The sequence below is a fragment of the Aedes albopictus genome, chromosome 2 (genome assembly GCF_035046485.1).
Source record: "Aedes albopictus strain Foshan chromosome 2, AalbF5, whole genome shotgun sequence".
NCBI lineage: Eukaryota > Metazoa > Arthropoda > Insecta > Diptera > Culicidae > Aedes > Aedes albopictus.
The window spans coordinates 284943261-284965171 of record NC_085137.1 but is presented as its reverse complement, the minus strand read 5'-3'; the positions used below and the strand labels follow the sequence as shown (position 1 = coordinate 284965171).

The window sequence follows — 21911 nt, the reverse complement described above, 5'->3', positions numbered from 1 at the left end:
ACGAAAATGCCTCGTGATGTGCTTAAATAAGGCCGACGATTTTCTCGAGGATACTCTTGCGCCAGAGAGCTTTCCACATATTTTCGTGATCGAAAGCTTTTCCGTAATTAATCAATACCAGGTAGACAGGCTCTTGAAATTCGTTGATTTGCTGCAATATGATACGGAGCACGACAATATGGTCTACATATGATCGGCCGGCGTGGAATCCGCCTCGGGGAGTTGCGTCGATTTTCTCCTGTATGCGGTTAAGGATCATTTTGCAGAAAACTTTGAGAACGATACAGTAAGTTTATCCTTTATGGGTACCTTTACTAAGCCACATTGCATCCAGTCGGCCGGAAATGTCGTGGTTTCTCATATGTTGCAGAATAATTGATGCATCCGTTGTGCCGATACTACGGAGACAGCTTTTGAGAATCCCGGCTGACTTGCGATCGACCTCGGGCTCTGTTCGATGTCATACTACGGATAGTTGTTTCTACCTCCTGCAATGATGGAGCTTCGGTGTTGACACGGGTCGAACTCTTACCGGATCATGCTGAGATATTGATGGCGTGGCCGACACTTGAAAAATATGTCGAAAGTGCTCGAACCAGCGTTTCAACTGCAGTCAGCCGGGTCGGTCAATAGCTGCCCAGAAGTGTGTTTTACATGGTCATCGTAGCATTCATCTTAGTCCCACTAAGGCGACGTTTGATATCGTAGAGTAGAAGAGTGCCACCGATATTTGTGGTTTTTTGCCTTCATTGACTAGGGAGTCCACCCACGCTCTTGTGTACCATCTTCAAATGCGTTTCCCATGCTTCTCTATACCAGAATAACTCTGACAGGCTATGGCTTTGGCTCCACTCGTTTTTGATCGCTCTATAGTTTTATTTTTTGGCGTTCCTTCATTTCATCATTCTCCTCCATGTGTCATCTGTGACCCACTGCTTTCTCTGGGTGCGCACCCAAACTATTGCAAAGCTTCTTCATACGGCATGCCTCATTGGCTAGTTGTGCCAGATTATGGTGCTGGGATAGGGTTAGTACATTCCAAGTTCAAATTCTTGTCCGTTGTTTTGCACTGTAAGTCGTCGCCATTTAATCAGCTTGTAATGACTTATTTTCGGTTTCTGTAACGTTTTTTATTTTATTTCGGAGACAAAATTGTGTTGGCCCTAGGCCCCTCTCCTCCGTGGTTTGGCTGAAACCTCAGCTATAGCTTCCAGTGGAGAAGCATTTCATACTTTGTTTTTCTCTCAGGCTAGGGGCTGTCCATAAACCACGAGGTCATTTTTCTCTGAATTTTCAAAACCAACACCCCCTTCCCCGCGTGATTATTAGTGCATATGAATAAAATTTGTTTGGACCATGGTCTTTGCCATAACCAACCCCGCCACCAGTGACCACGTGGTTTATGGACGCCCCCTATGAGCGTAGTTAGTAATAGACTGCGGAACATCTTAAAACTCATCTGTGTGTATACAATCATATCATATTTCTCACATATTTTCCGAAATATTTTACTATATATTACTAAGTGAATTAATTGTAAACCCCTCTTCTTCTTCTTCTAGATTTTCTCAACAATAAACACCACGGCACGATGACACAATCGTGATGGAAACGGAAAGCATTGTCAGTGAACCTCCACCTGGCACGAGAGGATTTCCGACTGAGAGATCCGCATCAATGGTAAGAACACCGACCCAGAAGACCTTAGAAGCTGCACAATGCACTCAAATCAACGTTCATAATGAGGTAGTTCCTATGACTTCTAAGCACTTTATTGGGTGTGAAACAACCGAAATAGGTTTTGAGATTTGAATATTTGATTCAAAAGCTGAGTAATAAGCCTGGGCGCGCTTTGTCGATTCGTTGAATCTATTTTGGCGGGTCGTCGTAAAATGTGGCACGTTAGGCAGCGGTGGCGGCGGCACTCGTTTAGGCTTGGACTGAACAAGGTCGTCAATTTCCTAGGCGTGGATAATGTGGCAAATGCGAGGGACGGTGGATTGTGTTTTTGTTCTGTGCAGCGGCGAAGTAACAATAATGATGACTTGTGGTCTCACTCAGCCACTACCCCTTTCTGGTACGTCACGTGGAATTGCGCTGCTGCTGGGTAAGGCCATGGTTTATGCATCCAGTCAATGGCCTGTAATTAAATTGAAATTATCTCATGTGCCCATGCACAAGCCTTCCCATTCTAGCACTAAATTCGACTTTGATGGATGGGTGCTACAATTATATAGGCCAGGTGTTGGTCGATTTCTATATTCGAGTAAAGAATTTCGTTTTATATTTGTGCGGCCGATTATGCAACGGTAAAACTATTATGTTTTAAAGAAATATCGAAATCCTGATTTTGGATAAAACTGAACGTAGCTGATAGTTGTAAAATTTAAAAGGATACCACTGTTGAAATTATGTTTCGGTGCTAAATTACGGGTTCACGTAAAAGATGTCGGATATACTACATTTAATTCAATTAATGGGGTCTCCAGTTTGTCTCAATCTTAAGTTTTTTTAATGGACTCCATGATATTTTATAACAAATTTCACGCTAACTTGACCATTGATTCACAGCACCCTCACATAATCGATTAACCATACTGTGGCCAGCAAAAATAACACCCGTAGAATGATCGGGTACCCACGAAATTGAAATGATAATATCTCCGTCAATTATCCATCGATTTTATTTTTTTGGCTCATTCATCTCAGAAACTTGTCGGGGCCCGTGGCGCAATTGTTCACACGTTTGCTTCATAAGCAGATGGTCATGGGTTCGATCCCAGCCCCGGCACTTTCGTCTGTTCCTCTTTCTCCCTGAGAGCAGCTGACACTGACCCTCTTTTGAGCCCATGGCTCAAACGAACCCGGATACTTAGACATCGGCGAACGACAACTCATAATGGACCCCCAATCGGATTGGAAAAGGAACAACCAACTGCCATACACATCAACATTCTCGTGCTCATCATTCTACCATGATAGGGTAGAAAGTGAAAGCAGCGCAACGGCAACTAGTTCGATTAGTAGAATAAGAATAGAATACATTTAGGCGCTGTACAAACTTTAAGTACAGCTTCCAATTGGAATTCTTTTTTTTTATCTGTATTAACGAGATTTTTAGCCCTTGGCTAGTTCATCTCGGGACCCACGCTTTACTTCCCTTCCGAAGGAAGAACTCACATTTTGTGAGTTTGTCGGGAGTGGGATTCGATCCCAGGTCCTCAGCGTGATAGTCAAGTGTTCTAATCATCACACCAGGAATCGCTCAAGCAGTGCCCTAGTGGACAAAAGAGCTGTAAATTAGGTTAAGTGATTGAAGAATAAAAAAAAACTCAGAAACTCATAATCTATCAGGAGAGTATTCGGTTGAACCGGTCCGATGACCGTGGGTGCCGGAAAATCCGGATTTGGTGAGCCAGCAGCAATGTGGGCATCAATCATCCTAAACCAGCCCCAGTAGAAAGTATCGGACCAGTCTCGGATTACAAAAGGTGTTTACTCTGAAACTTTCACTTAGAAACAGGATTCCCATGGGACAATAGCTGGCAATAAGGCATTGTCCACTTAGAATCTGGACGCAGACAATCACTCATATCTCAGAGGTGGAATAACAAACAGAAAAGGTTGAGCCCTCAAAACAAAGTTAATTTATTGTAGTTTCATAGAAAAAAATCAATGAAATTATTTAATTTAACTTTTCATACCTTTTCTCATTTTTTCAATGACAGCTTCCTTAAAGTTCTGCACAATGGTAGTAAATTTTAGCAACAACTCCTTCGGCGTATTTGTCTTACAATCAGGTCATCTCTGTAGTATTCTGAGATCTTCTACCAGTCTGATTAGGATTGCAAATGAACTTTGCCAACATTTGTCTTCTTGCGAAATTAAGGGCAATTCAGTGAATTCGAAAGAGGCGAAATTTGAGTGTTTTTTCGCTTATACACACTATCCATCCGTGATGATACCTCTGAACTTATCCGGCTGTCGTGACAGCTCGCCAAAGTATCTCAAACCTCTACAGATCCCTCGTGTGCATTTTTGAAAAGCAGCACGCGATTCTTGAGACTATCATCCTTGTACACATTTGGTGGCATTATCGTGATTTTTGGAGACGATGCTCAGAGCTCAAACTTTCTGCCAAATCTTGGAATTTGATGCAGATTTATCCATGAACACAAACTTCTATCTTCCGAGGACACTTCCTCATGGCATGGTTAACAACATCTGAGCACATCACATAGGGTATTTGTTCCCTTCTTAAGCATGTGGCTCCCATTTTCATTCTACGAAAAACAAAAGATTGAAGCGCTGTTTGTTTTGTTTCTTATTTTTGTATTTTTTGTTAGAAGTGAGCACGCATGAAAACAAAAAGAACGGAATCAATCGGTGCCGTAATCTCTTGTTTTCGAATAGGATGAATATGGGAGCGTGAGATTACTGATGGCACACATACCCTATAATGGTTTTGGAGATATTAACATTTTTCGCGACTGTCGCACCTGACCACGCCAAATTTTCAACGTGATTGTGCTAGATTTTTCTCCTTCTCTTGTCTTCAATCTGAAATAACTTTTCATTCGTTGCCAGAAAATCGATGAAATTTTCACCATTAATAGAGGACTAGTTTATGATTAGACTGCTGTAAAATTGAATTGAAATCGAAAAAGGTACACGGGTACCCTGCCGGCCAAACTAGGTTTAAAAATGGTCTTTTAACTAAGGGTATGCGGTTTGAGATTTTTTCGAGGCGAAACGAAACGAAATATAAAATATCTGGTGCGATGCAGTACAAAACGAAACGAAATTGAAAAATGTTTCGTAGGATCGATACGAAATATAAACTCACTCGGTATTTTTCAAAACTAAATTTTCGTAAAAGTTTCGCGAAATTTTGCAGTAATGGATATTGCGTATTTATGGTGGTGTGAATTGGGTTTTTAAATTTTGAAAAATTATTTATTTTTTTTTAATTTAACACGAAAAAGCACCTTCTTCAGCGCCACTATGATTTTTTCAGATTTATAGAACTTAATTTTGATAGCAAAAATCAGCTTCAAAGAGATTTTTTGCAATTGCCTTTTGACAGCTGGACAACTGCTTGACAGCTCCGCCCAGTACAAAATTCGGCGAGGGGTAATTTAAGTAAAAGCTCCCATACAAACTTCAAATTGATTAAATACAGGTTTCCAGGCATTAAAAATCATGAAAATTTGGATTTGGATACCAAAACCTTGTGTAGATTGGAATATGTCTAGTTGGCCCACTCTGGAGAAGGTCATCAAATTTAACGCGACACAATAAATATGAAACGGTCACATTTCCAAAGGCTTGCAAACCATTCTAATACTATATGAGAACTAAAAAAGAATGCTGTTTAGCATTAATGGTAACTGTTTCCCGGCTGCATCTACTTCTTAAATGCAATCCTAACTAGAAAATGTTTTTATAATTACATTATTGAATTTATGAAATTTGTTCAGTCTTGGCAAAATTTAGTTCATCAAAAAATGTACAGATACAATACAAATCTGACAAAACAAAGCGAATAACATATTTCAATTAAAGTGAAAAACTTATCCTATGGTGCCGACATCCTAATTACCAGATGGAATTTACTGTGGAATGTGTGAGAAAAAGTGTGAAATTTGAAGTGCCCCTTCGAAAATCATTGTATTGTGATATTTGTTTTTGTTAATTAAAGATAACAATACTAAATGAGTTTATGTATTGGCTCGGCAGTCTTATTTGATCATTAAGCGAACTACAATTTCCTCGCTCCGACGTTTCGGTCCTGGTTTGGGACCTTCTTCAGGGATAAACATGAAGGTCCCAAACCAGGACCGAAACGTCAAAGCGAGGAAATGGTAGTTCGCTTAATGATCAAAAAAAGACTGACGAGCCAATACAAAAACCGCCCCTAGGTGATATCCAGTCGAAAATCCACCGTATTAAATGAGTTTATGCGCGAAAAATAATTTATATCAGGTACGGTTTACAGGGTGGCCACAGACTCGGGAAATTCGGGAAATGCGGGAAAAAGTCGGGAATTGAAATCCATCGGGAAATATGCGGGAAAAAGTCGGGAATTTTGTTTATGATCGGGAATTTTCAAAATGATGTGTACCGCCTCCAGAATGTAAACTCAAACCTAGATTTAGCACTTGACTTACTTTAAATCCAGATTCTTACTCAGTTTCACGCATCTCAATCTCAAAAACCAAATGATGCAGATGAGCATTGGACTCAGAATTACAAGTGATTTTTTGTTTGATAGATATTATCCGGGTGACATATTTTGATTGTCCGGATGCTTGAAGCAACGATTAGACCTTAAATTTATACAAAACATATTTTAAATCACAATTTTAAAAAATAAAGTTTTGAACGACTAAAAAACCTAATCTACAAAACGTAAAAAAAGTATCGCAAAAAATAGTTGTGTTAGCCAAATTTTGATAAATTTTATCAAAATTGCCATAAATATTTCTCCAACATTCGTTGAGATAACATAATAACAAAATAATACTTCTCCAACATTTTCTTATAAAGTTTTTAGCCTGTTACTTGGTACAATCTTCCTAAATGGAGGAGAACGTGCCTCTGAAGCAGACCTACCGATACATGATTAATCATAGCTTAATACAATAATGACGTTAACCAGAAATCATCAAAATCATGCACAAAAAAAAAACTATTATTTTAACTAGAAGAGTATGAAATTCTTTCAATGATTTTCTACAGAATATTTCACAAAGCTATTTGTCGAGAAAAACAGTGAGTATAATCGAGGAATCACGTAGTTTGCAGAGTTTCGACTGTCTACTGCCAGGAATAACTAAGCAAATTTATTTTGGCTCAAACCCCTGGAATTCTGTTGGGTTGGAGAAATCTTGTCGATGGGATTTTGTATGTTTACGAACTGATTTTCTGATTGAGACCATGGAGAAATTATTGACATAATTTTAGAGATTCTATCCAGATTTTTTCTTTAGTAGTTCCTTGTAATAGTTAGATTTTTTGCCGAAATATCTGACTGAGCTTTGGGACAAATTTTAACTTGTTTTCAACTATGTTTTCATTGAAACTTTAAAATTATTTCTTAATTTGCTAGTGCAGGACTTCCTGAAATTATTACTTCGCAGTAGTATTTAACAGTATTTATAGAAATTTCAGAATGAGTTCATAAAAAAGATCCCTGCAATTTCGTATAGTGGCATTTTATTTTATTTTTTTGAAAAAATACTAAAAACATTGAAAATTCAGTCATCGCGGAAGAATTTCTGGTGGATTTTATATGGAATTATGAATTGATAACGAAATTCTGGGAGGAACTCTCAAAGTGTTTTCTACGTAACGAGTGGATTAATTTATAAATAAATATCTAGAATTCATGACATTAAAACAGAAGCAAAATTGCAAGTTGATAACCAGAAGTCATGATTCTCTAGATTTTTTTATGAAATCTTTTAATGCATGGCCTGCCTACTGAAGGAATTCTTGATGTTACCAATGGAAAACATGAAAAGATTTTTGCACGAATTCCTTACGATAGACATATAAACATTGTAGAAGAGTTTTTAACAATAATTTCTGATGCAAATCTGAAGAATTGCTTTATGTGCTTCTTGGAGTTCTTCAGGGTTTGCTGACGAAACATTGTACTGAAAGCTTGAATGTCAAAAGAAAGAAGAAACATCTTATACTGAAATAATTTTAAGCCCTGGGTCAATCCAATGATCTGAATGCTACTCAAAACCGGTACTAGATCTCATTTTAAATCCTAGATTAATTTTCCTATCGTAGATGAATTCGACTAAAATTGGACAAATTATTTTTTTTCAAAGGTGTATACTCTACGCAACAGTTTCCATAAAAAAATATTCACGAGTTTCCAAGTGAGTTCTTTATAAAGGAGATTAGAAATTAAGCCCAGAATATCGAATTATTCTTGAAATATCTAAAAAGAGTCTTACAAATTAAGTCAGAAATGTCAAAGTTTTGTTTTTTAGGTTTTGAGAATTTCTAAATCCAGCTAGAAATTGTTTATGAAAAGAAAACCTGGCAATTCCCAGGTATTTTCAAAATTTGAGAAAAAAACCGCTAAGGAATTCATCGCTAGTGCTCTCATAGCAAAACTAATACCTTTTTTTCTTTTTTGAAAATTTCCAATTCCCACTAAACAGGAATTTTTCACAGGAATTAATCTGAGTTCTGCTTTTTTATCCAAATGTATCTTCAGAAGCCAATTTCTTCCAAGAGTTTTTACATAAAGCGAGTCCTTGCAAAAACCCTTTATATATGCGAGTATTAAATTATGTGCAATCTAATGGATTTCGGATAATTTTGAATCTGGCGGTTTGTATATGAACCTGTTAATATAACGGAATTTAATTTTCTTAATAATTTTTGTTGACTCAATTATTGAAATGATTTCCTGATTTGCCACCAGCAGAGTATGTGAGAAAATATCACAGGCATTTATTCAGTATTTTTGCAATAAACTTCTTCCAGGAAATTTGTTAGCAAATTCATCGAAGAATTTCACCAGAAAACACTCCCATAATTCTGGCTATAGGAATCAAAACAGAGTTACGTCAATAATGCCGTCTTTCATACCTTCACAATTCCTGGGATAGCGTAGAAAACTCCCTTGAAGAATGCACCAAAGAGTATTTCAGCTAGCCAACTAGATTTTTTATTGGAACTTCATCAAGGATTTATTACAGAGTTTACAAAAATCTTTTGGTAATTCCGACACAAACATTTTCAAGTATAGGTTTACGTTACAAGACATCCAGAATTAGAAGCAAATTTCAAGCATATGTTACATGTAAATTTCTTTCGATGCTAACAGCTTCAAAATATTATAATCCTGTCACACATCACAATGACATTGTAAATATTTCTGTAAGTTTTACAGATCCACTTAGAAGCTTTGATTCTTGGATGTTTTACATGCTCCACAGGTATATAGTGAAAAGTGGGGAAATTTCAAAATCAATGCGGGAAAAAGTCGGGAAAAATGCGGGAATTTCAATTTTGATTTTGTGTGGCCACCCTGGGTTTATTTAGTATCATTTTGTGTGTTCTGAATGATAACATTGTATAATTTGAGACAATCAAAAGAAAGGGGCAGCGAGGACAGTAGTCCAGGGGCTTGACGAACCCCCAGTCGAAGAATAGCACGACGGACCCTCTGTTCCGGGGGTAAAAGTCCACCAAACAGGGAACCCCAATTCAAGGTGTCAGGCGACCCGTGCTGATGGATGAATGGTTGAGGGGGTTTAAAAGATGCTCGATGTTTAACGGAGCCTGTAGCGTAGGTAGATCACCTTTTGTGTTGCGTTATGGTGATAGATCTACCAATTTAGGGTTCTTTCTGCTTCCAACTATGGAGCAGCATATTTCAGTAATTAAAGGAAAAACTTTGGTCCTTATTACATACCTTGTTCAAAGTGAAAGGTCTCGGTTTGCCTCTGGTCGAGATGGGTCTTAGAACATGGAAAACAGGATTAGTATTCCTAATCTTTTTTTCTGTGTTCACTGGTATGGACTTGGGTGCATGGTCAATATCGGTATCATTTCCAGGGATAGGGTGCGACTCAAAACTCTTTGCGTGCCGCACACGCTGCCACGAGACAGCACAACAAACCAGAAGGAGACGAGTAGCAATCGGTTGTGTGTTGCTCGCTTACTTTGCCGCGCGCTGGAGCTCTCCTGTCTCTCACGCTTTGTCGTTTGCACTCTCTCGGTGCTTGTCTCCGTGCTCTGCACTTGGCTTGATACTACGCATGATTGGGAAAATTTCGAAGCAAACGACCTATCACTTGTCAACCCTTGACAAGCTTAACAATTTTGCCGAAAACACAAACTCTTCAAATAATTTATTAAGTGATTGTTTCTGTTTGGTGACAAGCACAGTCCCAAGCACCGTGCACTACTCCCTGCGCCGTAGAGCTAGTGCTGCGGTTTGTCTCTCGTACATTTACGAAAGCTCTCACTCATACGTCTCTTGTCTCTCGGCAAAACGGGAGACAAGCACTTGCGATTGTGTGAAGCACACGCTTTTTTCGCACCGCACGGTGCATGCCGGCAATCCCTGATCATTTCTTGACTTTTCGTTAAGGGATCCGATTTTGACTGAAAAAAGAGCATGTTAAAGCGGAACCTATCAATCAGAATTCTTCCTTCCGCGATTAAGTTGAAAGTGACTTCTGTAACAAAACCGAATACTTTATTACTACTCAATAGTGATGAAGTAACACGACATGCACTACACAAAGGGCACGGGGTATACCACAATAGATCAAATATCGATCGCAGTGGTTATGCCCCGAACAGGAAAAAAATAAGTGTAAGAAAATATCTTGGAAATGGAGATCAAAATGTGATATGAATTCATCACATTGACTACAAAACACACGTCGCAGCCATGATTGACAATTTTTGTGATGAAATGCTTTCATAAAATCGTCTATAAGAGCAAAACGTTAGGATTTAGCATTTATGCTTGCTGAGCTGTTTTTTATAAATGCTGATTGTAGACCACATTGTTATTTTTCACTTTATATGATGACAAAGTGGCAACAAGAAAAATCTGACAGCTGGGTATTGTTTTGAAGTGAGAATTTCATGGTAAACAATGAATATCAGAATACTTCATCGTTTTTTGAACTGTAAATTTGTTCGAATGAGTATAATCAGTTTCGAACCTTTTAATCCCGTCCTAATTGCTTATCCTTTGACAGATACGCGTATTTCGACTACCACTTGTAATCTTCTTCAGTGTCAGTTATCCAGGATAAGCAAATAGGGCGGAATTAAAAGGTACGAAACTGATTACACTCATTCACGCAGAGGGTATTCTGCTTAGAGGGTTCGAAAAGTCGGTACAAGATGTAAATTTGTTCTGAAATTACGTGATATGAGTATAATATCAAAGCTTTAAATTCAAAACAATACTAGTTAAGTGAAGTTGGTGAAACAGGGTGAAGTATTAAGGGGATCCTCATAAACCATTCTCATGAAACAAAAGGCTCCACCGGTAACTCCAGCAACAAATATGAAACCCATTCGGTAAATGTGCGTGTTTTTATATATTCTCGTACTATTTGCACATAAATATTGTTTAACCGACCAATGTTGTATCAGGAAAGTTCGAAGAGCAGAAAAATGTGCAATTAGATAGTTTTGTTAACCAACAAAAAGCATAGCGTTCGGTTTTTTTTATCTGTATTAACGAGATTTTTAGCCCTAGGCTAGTTCATCTCGGGACCCACGCTTTACTTCCCTTCCGAAAGAAGAACTCGAATTTTGTGAGTTTGTCGGGAGTGGGATTAAGCGTTCGGATTTGATATGCTTGCTGAATTGCATTCTCGAATGCTCATCGAAAGCCGAAAAGTAATTTTTCACTTTTTATGGTGGTGTGTCAACAACTCAAAAGTAGTGAAAATCATGTTAATCAGTAAGCCCAACGCCATAAATCTATTTGCATACTAGTAAATGACGCATGAAAGAAATTTATAGTTCAGTGATAACAGATAAGTCGCTATAAATAGGTTTGAAAAGCTGAGTAGTTGAAATACCAAATTGTTTTAACATGAATTTTATGTAGTCCGCGAACCAGAGGTAAACGTATGATTTAAAATGGCTTTTTATAAACACTCTGCAGACACCTTTTAAAATGACTCTAATAAATACATAAAGCTTAGCTTTGTAAACACTTTAGTAGAAGCTTCGGAAACATCAATAAATTATATATTAACACCCTGAAATTTTTGCTTCGGTTATTCGGTTACAGAAAGTTTTTAAAACAGCCTAAAATAAAACAATGAAAGATGACTGCTTTGCTTTGGTAAATGCCTCTTTAAATTACGGGAGCATGTTCATTACCACAATAAAAGTTTTATAAAATTTTTGAATAGCCAAAACGCTGTGGAATTGTTACTTGAGTTACTTACTACCATTTATTTTCTAGAGCTATATCCTGAGAGAGCTTACATTTTCCTTAGAACTTTTGCTAGTGTATCCTACACCCTACTAAAGACAGAAACTAAACTTGTTTTTATTTGCATTTGGTTCTATCAGATAATTTTACCAAAATATAATGAATGGTCCCGCATACCTATTGAGCAAGATCCAAAATAAGAAGCATATTCGATATTTTTTCTGCCTTTATTATAGAGACTGGGAGTGGTTTGTCTCTCGCTATTCGAGATGCTTTTTAAACACTTCTCAGTAACTTGAGATTTGCAAGACCTTCGATAGATGATATGGATTGATATGATTCCTAGATTGGACGTAGAAATAAACATTGATGACAATGATCGACAACTTGACTTCAAAAAGACAAACTTCGTTGCACTAAATGCATATCTCGATCTTATGGATTGATCGCTCTTGAATAATTGTTCGGACATGGATTCATCAGTCTGTCATCTCATCGGTGTGATAAATGCTTGGTTGGCGAGTCATGTTCCTGAAAAGTGCAAACCACGATATCTACCTTGAGAAACTCAGTAACTTCGTACACTCATGAGCAAAAAGAATGCGTCCCTGTTCAAAATGCGTAGGAACAGCGGTCCAACTTTTAAAATAGAGTTCCAACGGTCCAGTAGTGCGTATACTACGATAAACTCGTCCTGCTACCATAATTACGTTCGTCGCATGCAGAGTAATCTTCGTCGTAACCCGAAATCCTTTTGGTCATTTGTTAACAGCAAGCGAAAGGACAACGGACTCCCTGTAAACATGTTTTTGGCGACAAACACTGTGTTTCTTCTTCAAATGAATGTTCGCCATTTGCCGACCGTTTCTCAAGCGTATTCGATAACGATGCCTGTTCTGATACTGACGTGAGAAGTCTCCGATATTGCTGCCGATGCTGTTGACGTCGACATTTTTGAAGTTTCTGACTACATGATCCTACGTGCTGCAAATAAGCTGGAAACCTCGTTCAAACCTGGTCCTGACGGCATTCCTGCTGTTGTTTACAAAAAGTGTATAAACTCGCTCCTTGCTCCACTACACACTGTATTCAACTTTTCACTGAGTCAACAAATATTTCCTGAGGTCTGGAAGAACTCTGTAATGTCTCCAGTGTTCAAAAAAGATCGAAACGTGACATTGCAAATTATCGTGGGATAACATCTCTCAGTGCTGGATCAAAACTCTTCGAGATCATCGCGAGCGACTTCCTGCTCTTTCATACGAAGAAATATATGTCAGCCGATCAACATGGTTTCTTTCCCGGTAGATCAGTGACTACTAACTTAGTTGACTTCATCGCGACATGTCTCTCGAGCATCGAAAAAGGTTTGCAGGTTGATATTATTTATACTGACCTGACCGCGGCCTTCGACCGTATCAGTAACAACATTCCAGTGGAAAAAATCAAGAAAATTGGGACATCTGATCCACAGACAAACAGACGTAACACCTTGAGCGATTTTCATGGAAATCCATCTCCCAGTTCACACTACCATCACCTGGTGGAAAAGTTGCACGAATCACTGTATTATGCAATATCGTCAACAGAAGGCGCTAGTGTGAAACGTCAAACGCATAGAAAAACGATGCGCGCGCCTCTGATTGTGAAAGCCACAACTATGAAAATTTAAAATGATCGTTAAAAGCGTAGTCGATGGAAATTTCACAAGTGTTACGTCTGTTTGTCTGTGTCTGATCGTTTGGTTAACTGGTTGAGAAGCTATTTCACGGGTCGGAAATTACTAGTCAAAATTGGAGCAAAATATTCTCGCGTGTTTTAATGCAAGTCTGGCGTTCCCCAAGGGAGCAACCTTGGGCCTTTGTTGTTATCTATTTTCTTTAACGATGTCACCAACATCCTTCCTAAGGGTTGCAGATTATTATACGCAGACGACCTCAGAATCCATTTCATCGTTCGGGATGAGGAAGATTGCATGCTGTTACAATCCGCAATCAATGATTTTTCAGACTGGTGTTCACGGAATTAGATGATCTTGAGCATCTCAAAGTGTTGTGTGATTTCATTCAACAGAAAATCGACGCCTATCATTTTTGACTACAACATCAATGGAACATCACTTGAAAGAGTATCCGTCGTAAAAAATTTGGGCGTTATATTGGATAGCAGCCTTACGTTTAACGAACATACTAGCTCCGTTATCGATAAGGCCAACCGCCAACTCGGCTTTATAACCAAGATTTCGCGTGAGTTCACCGACCCGTATTGCTTAAAAGCATTATAGGGGCTGTCCATAAACCACGTGGTCATGAGGGGGGGGGGGGGGGGGTGTGGCTTCAGCCAATGACCATTTTGTATGGAAGAAAAAAAATTTTGTATGGACAAATGACCACGCGAGGGGGGGTTGAGAAGTCTCAAAAAAATGACGACGTGGTTTATGGACAGCCCCATACTGCTCTCTCGTACGCTCGGTGCTAAATCAGCGGATGTTGTGTGGGCACCATACCAGACCACATGGATCGAAAGAATCGAACGAGTTCAGAAACGATTTCTTCGCTTTGCGCTTGCAAACTTAGCATGGAGGAATCCCGAAAATCTACCGCCATATCAGGAATCGCTGCCGACTGCTGAACATAGACACACTTGAACACCGAAAACGGGTGAATAAGTCTGTAATCGTTGCGAAGCTTTTAAAAGGCGAAATCGACTCTCCTTCTCTACTTTCTCAACTACCTTTCTACATTCCTTTGAGAATTTTACGCAATCAAACACTTCTGCGTGTCGGCCTTCATAGAACAAACTACGGTATTAATGCTCCTTTTCCAGCTATGATTACCGAGTTCTGTCGTGTTCAGCAGTTCTTTAATTTTAACGCTTCGACGACTAGTTTTAAGAACAAGGCCTTACATACATTGCCGTCCTACGCATAATTGTCCCATGTTATATGGGAATCCCATAAAACATGGGACAACTATGCGTAGAACGGCAGTACACTTTAGTCCTTTTTTGTCCTCATGTTACATATAGTTTTAGAAATATTCACTAGGACAATTAGTCCGATGAATGTACACTTTATAATAAATAAATAATAAGAAATAAATGGACATTTACAGAGTGGCAACGTGAAAGTGATACACTAGTTTGGGAGCCATATGTTGCCATTCATGCTATTGCATTGAAAACAAGTGTGCTTGGGGAAACGGGATCTTAGATATGGGGCTTTTAAGAAACAAAGGATTCACGGATTGACTCTGGAGAATATTTCCGACAGGGTTGCCAGATCTCGCGTTATGCTCACTCTGCACGCTGCTCACAACATTTTTTTTTTCGGGACGATTTTTTTTTACTTTGGTAGCGTCTTTGAATAAACAAAATGATCGTTTGTATAAAGCAAGTCTTCGTGGAATTTCTGCCGGCAAACGAGAGGTTCAACGACATCAATGTGCTGCAGCGGTGATGGTTTGGGGCGCCATATCAACAAAAGTTCAATCACCATTGTTGTTCATCGACAGGGGCATAAAAATCAACCAAGAATACTTTTTACAACACGTCACACGGTGTCAAAATATCGATTATTATCGAACTTTCATGTACCTCGGATTTTTCTTCATAGAATGTTAGAATTTCGGCTATAATTTAAAAATGCAAAATTTGAAAATATTCTATCGTAAAAAATTTGAGTTAGATGAGTTTTTAGCTATTTTCCATACTAAAAATCAATAATTACTATTTTAGTCCAAAAAACGTCCCATACAAAATGTATGGATAAATTTTCGCCGATGAAATATTTTCTAGTTTCCCAATTATGAATATGTAGCCCAAATGCTAATTATTTTCGAAGAAAAATCCGAGGTACATGCATGTTCGATAATAATCGAAATTTTGACACCGTGCGTCATCAAAGATCACCTATTCCCCAGTGCCAAGAAACTGTTTGGAAAAGAAAGTTTTTGTTTCCCGCAGGACTTAGTACCGACGCATAAGACAGTGGTTGTTGAGCAGTTATGCAAGCAAAATTTACCGTGCTTCATCAGCTCATCGGGATAGCTGGTTTCGATCGAGAAGCGTCTGCGAGCCGAAATTCAAAACAAAGGGAAATGATTCTAGTTGAACTAAATACTTTATAAGTTTAATACTTTGTTGTGTTATTAACCCTTTAACCGTGGGAACCAGGCACGGAATCCACTCGTTCTTCATTGGAATATAAAGTACATGTGGTGTAATGAACAAAAACGTTTTTATTTTCAAAAAATTCGATGGTCGATTTTGTATGAAAAAAAAATGGTCTAAATTTTAAATTTTTATCAACAAAGTTTAAAATGTTGTTATTTTGTGATGCGTTTATCAATCATGCTGATTTTTTGACAGGTTATTGCCCTAATATTCATGAGTTACATGTGTGAATTTGAACTCGATTGGTCAATTATTTTCGACGATATGGCAATTTTAGTACATGCCCATTTATTATAGTACATTTTTTCAAAAAACTGAGTTTTTTTTTAATTTTTATTTTTTTTTTATTTTTTTTTATCTGCATTAACGAGATTTTTAGCCCTAGGCTAGTTCATCTCAGGACCCACACTTTACTTCCCTTCCGAAGGAAGAACCCACATTTTTTGAGTTTGTCGGGAGTGGGATTCGATCCCAGGTCCTCGGCGTGATAGTCAAGTGTTCTAACCAGGTCCGCTCCATAAAGGCTGAGTTTCTAAAAGTAATGAAACAATCAAGTTGAAATGTTGTCGACAAGTAAAAGGAACATAAGCCTTTCATTCCTCATCATTTGATTTTCAATTCGCTCACCACAGCAGAAATTCGAGCTTATACCTTTATGCACTCAAAAATGGCAGTTTTTTGAGAGATATTTTGTTCTAAAAAGCCCATTCATATTTGTTATGGCTAAAAAAAAACCATGGGTGTTCACAAAGGCCTAATGTGTCCATCACTTAAAACAGAAGTTGTACAAATTTTCTAAACGAACTGAAAAAAATATGTGTATAAGGTGGCAATATAGTTGCCACTGCCTTATAAAGGGTTAAAAGTGAATTTGCAGAAAAATTAAATACTGTTTGAATTTTACACCAGTTTTCGAGTGTATCATTTTTTTTCGAAGAATTCTCCAGGAGTTTTTTAAAAGATTTTGCTAAGAGTTCCAATAATTGATCAGAAGAATTACTTTTCGAATGTCTAAGAAGATTACGTCAGGAGTTCTTTTGATGACTTCTCCAGGGTATCGAGGGGTTCATCCAGAACTTCCAAGTGTTTTTCCGATTATTATTTAAGGAATTTTCACAGGATTCGTTCAGAAATTTCCATCCTAACTGAATACAAAAATGGAACAAAACAAAAGGACAGGTCATTATTATCGAATTGTTGCTTTGATTTATCTAGTTCATTTATTTATTTGAGGCTCAATCGCGTATAACGCTTTACGAAGCCGAAGATCTCTTTTTGCACTTAATTGTTGCTTTGATTTCAAAATTTTGCGTAGCCACGGGGGGGGGGAGTATTTAGGGTTTACCCAACCCCCCCACCCTCCCCTTTGAACCAAAATTTGTGAAACAAATTTTCAGTATAACGCGCTTTGCGATGAAATTTTTTTTTCGGCTGCGCCGCCATTTTCTAACTACGAATACCTATCACGCCGAGGACCTGGGATCAAATCTCACTCCCGACAAACTCGCAAAATGTGAGTTCTTCCTTCGGAAGGGTAGTACTGTGTGGGTCCCGAGCAGGCATGGAAATGAGACTTTTTTCTGTTTACCGTTCATCGATACTGGCAGTAAAATAAAAACAACACAACGGCAGCACCAATACCATCAGATGTCGCGCCGACGGCAGTCGAGCAGACGCTTGACGGTTTTCGCTTCCCCACGAAATTTTTTATGAGCAGTCATGCTGAGGCGGGTGATTGCGAAAAATGTCAAATATTTTCAACTGCTAATAACTCACTTGTTTTACTAAATAACTTAATTCGATTTGCACAAACAGCTAGAGCACACTCCTAGCTTTGCGATGCATGTAAAGAAGTTTGTCTAGAAGCGGTTTGAAACGCAGAAAAATGCGAAAATGGGAGAGACAGAAATTTCTGTCGTCGTTGTGCTCGAGTACTGGCGCTCTCGCACTTGGAAACCGTTTCGAGGAAAAAGGCTGCAGGAAAAAAAATGTTATGACATTTATTTTTCGAACAGTTTGAGTTTGGCTGGGCCTGTGATGTTCGTGTGGAAAAATGTCAAATGTACAGCCGGTAACCGTTTTTTCCAGTACATTTCTCATCCCTGGTCCCGAGATGAACTAGACTACGGCTAAAAATCTCGTTAATACAGATAAAAAAACTACGAATACAATTGCTCATAATTGTTTACAAAATGTATGTGTCAAATAAAAATAAAAAGGTATTATTGACCGTTGAACACCCCTCCCAGAGACAATTTCTGGCTACGCTACTTGCTATTGTAGGTAAATTGATCAATAGAACAACAATGACAAAACTAATACTTCAACAAAACATGTTAATGAAATGTAATTGAGTGAATGTGTATCAATAACTTGATTATAATAAAATGAGATTGTCCAACAAAACTTGTTATGGAATAGCTATGCCTTGATAATTAAATAATAACAAAACAAGGTATAAAAACAGGTTATGTGATTTCGTACCCAAGTAACACACTTGTCACCGAAGAGTCACGGCGGCACAGGTTTTTGTTGCGCAGAAGTCACTGTGACTGACTTCTAACAAATAAACACTTACTTGCTAGAAGTAAGTCACAGTGACTTCTGCGCAACAAAAACCTGTGCCGCCGTGACTCTTCGGTGACAAGTGTGTTACTTGGGTAGTTATTCATTTGATATTCTCCTCTGCTCGGGACCAGACCACATGGATCGAAAGAATCGAACGAGTACAGAAACGATTTCTTCGCTTTGCGCTTGCAAACTTAGCATGGAGAGATCCTGAAAATCTACCGCATATCAGGATCGCCGCCGACTGCTGAACATGGACACACTTGAACACTGAAGACGGGTGTATTCGTTGCGAAGCTTTTAAAAGGCGAAATCGATTCTCCTTCTCTACTTTCTCAAGTACCTTTCCACACCTTCCTTTGAGAAGTTTACGCAATCAAACACTTCTGCGTTTCGGCCTTCATAGAACAAATTACGGAATTAATGCTCCTATTCCAGCTATGATTACCGAGCTCTGTCGTGTTCAGCAGTTCTTCAATTATAACGCTTCGACGACTAGTTTTAAGAACAAGATAATGGCATTACATACACGTTAGTCATTTTTTGTCCTCATGTCCCGAGCAGAAGAAAATAACAAGAGAATAACATATTAAAGTATTTATCTTAAATACTACCATACCATGATATGCCCTTCATTAGGTGGGAATAAGAGGCAAAATAACAAAAACGAATACCATAATATTGTATAAATAACACCTAGAAAATAACAAGTCTTCTTATTTCAATAATGAATGCATACCTAAAACTTCAAGTGCTGTATTTGTTATCCCAAAAATATTGAGTAGCAAACTAATAACATTTCTTGTTATTAAATGTTTCATTTGTTCGATGACTTCATTATGTAATAGCAAATCCTGTTCTTCGGTTATTTTCACTGCTAAACTAACAAATACTTCATCAATACCAAACTCTGCTCAAATACCTCCATCTGTTATTGTGATGTTCTCATAACATTTTGTAGAATAACTCAGCAATAACAATTTTAGGTATTAGAGCACATGTTGCTCTTTGCATAGTATTTGTAAGGTATGCCCTTCTGCTCGGGGTTACATATAGTTTTAGAAATATTCACTAGGACAATTATTCCGATGAATGTACATGTACACTTAATAATAAATAAATAATAATAAATAAATGGACATTTACACTATGTATTTATTTTCACACATTCAAGAAAAAAATAATTTCTGTCAGGCAAAAATATGCCAACGTTGTGTGAAGATGTGAAGATGTGACTTTTTATGTTTAAAAATCACATCTTCACATGTGACATGAACACTTCAGTATTCTTTTTCGCGTCATACTTACAAAAACATCTTAAACAACCAATATTATTTTTTTATTTTTCAGACCGTTCTGTCACCCCAAGGAAAAGCAAACCACCAACAATTACAGCAACTACACCCGCATCAGCCACCGAGGGTGGCTCAGCTGGAAACACTGGAAGCAAAGGTACGTCATGTCATGCTTGCTGGTCACACACGAATAAGACAACGAAAGGTTACTCCAGTTCAGCAACCACAATAAACTTCGCTTGAAATTATTCTGGCGATATTCATTAGAGCGTTTCTGTGCCATTTACATTGTACTTTCCTGCCTTCCTATTTTCAGATGGCAAGCATAGAAGTCTCGCTGAGTAGTGCGACGCCACGAAGGAGAAAAGGTTCATCACTCGGCGGAGGCTCCCTTTCGGCTCGGTCGTCACCGCGGCCAGACTCCGCCCCGGCAGGGAAATGCGGTCTGCTCTACAGGACCGTGAAGCAGTTATACAAAAGTATGCATCTTTATGCTGATGAAGATCTCTATATGGCAGATATTGCCGAATAATCTTATCAATTGTTTTGTAGCTTGCGATTGCAACTCGGGTTGGGTAAACTACCTCGACCAACAGGACCAGCATTCGACGACGAGGAACGACCAGCCGCAGAGCAGAAGCTTTCCAAACTGCGATCGGACGCTGAGAACAAGAAGGTGGCGATACGGAACCTGAAAAGTGCGTTGGAAAAGTTGGATATCACTGAGTAAGTAAAGTTTGAAAATTTAAGTATCCTTTATTTTGTTCATTTCATTTCATGCATTTTACAATTAGTTTCAAGAATTTGGTTGATTCTTTATATTCAGGACATATTTAAGTCACCAGAAGGTACCGCGAAATTACCAAACTCTAATCACTTTTTTTAGATCTTAATTCCGTTCCTACCATGCAAAACAAAAAGGGGGTAACGGAATTAGGAAGCAAAATAAAGTGACTGGAATTAGGTGATGTTTCGGTAATGCAAATAAACAAAAAATAAATTTAATTTTATAACTTATTTGCACTTTTGGCTTATTCTTTGGTAATATTGGAAAGAATATAATCGTTTTTACATTCAACTTTCTGAGAGGTATGCCGTACTGTATAAAAAGTTACAGCTAGTTGAACATGTTTATCAATACTGCAAATTTTGCCTGTCCCAAACGTTTTGTCTTCACCTGCATGTCATGTCCTGTTCTATTATTGCAATGAACGCTTTATTTGTTTATCATGCTTTGAACATAAAAAATACAAAAGTTCATACTAGACAAATGCAATTTCAATTTATATTTTATTTTATAATTTAATTATAATTATAATATTAATAAGTAGTTCAGCGTCTCATTTTCTTTCCTGTGGAAATTGGTATTTTATTGTTATAATACAATTTGTTACATTAATTCATGAGATCACAAAAATCGGATTAGCAATAATGTTATCAAAACCACTGTTAAGTCTGTCAGTAGTAATTGTTTCCTTTAATCTTCATAAGTTCTCTTAATCTAACTATTTTTGTCGAAACATCTATGTCTTGGAAGCATATTTATTAGAGTGGGTCAACGTTGTATGGAGAAACTTTAAATTTGATTGTATCAACCCGGAACAAAGCTTTCTCAATCTATATTAGCGCCCAAAACAACTGTGCAAAATTTGAGAGCGATTGGTTGCGTCCCCGTATTCCGCATTGCGATTGAAATTTGTATGGAAATTAGTATGGGAAAACGTACTTTTTTTGCATTTTACTCATAAGTTGAATTCTTTAAACTAATACCATGTAACTAATGAAGTTAAAGTATAGCCTAGGATATGACGAAGAACTTTGCCGAGGACCACAAAGTGATCCGACGCTTGTGAAAAAAGTTATTCGTCTGGTAACTAGGACTAAAAATTGAGATTTTATTGTTGATGTTATTCCTTTACATGTTAAAT

The 21911-nt window shown here is 37.9% G+C and overlaps 1 protein-coding gene across 1 annotated transcript in view; it reads left to right on the top strand.

Annotated features, from left to right (window-relative positions):
* Positions 1-21911, top strand: part of LOC109418463 (uncharacterized) — a 55165-nt gene that overhangs the window by 31319 nt on the left and 1935 nt on the right. The window contains 5 exon segments of the mRNA XM_062851982.1: positions 1563-1680; positions 20039-20140; positions 20300-20405; positions 20408-20462; positions 20536-20709. Of these exon segments, the coding sequence (XP_062707966.1) occupies positions 1606-1680; positions 20039-20140; positions 20300-20405; positions 20408-20462; positions 20536-20709 (512 nt within the window). The 5' untranslated portion in view covers positions 1563-1605.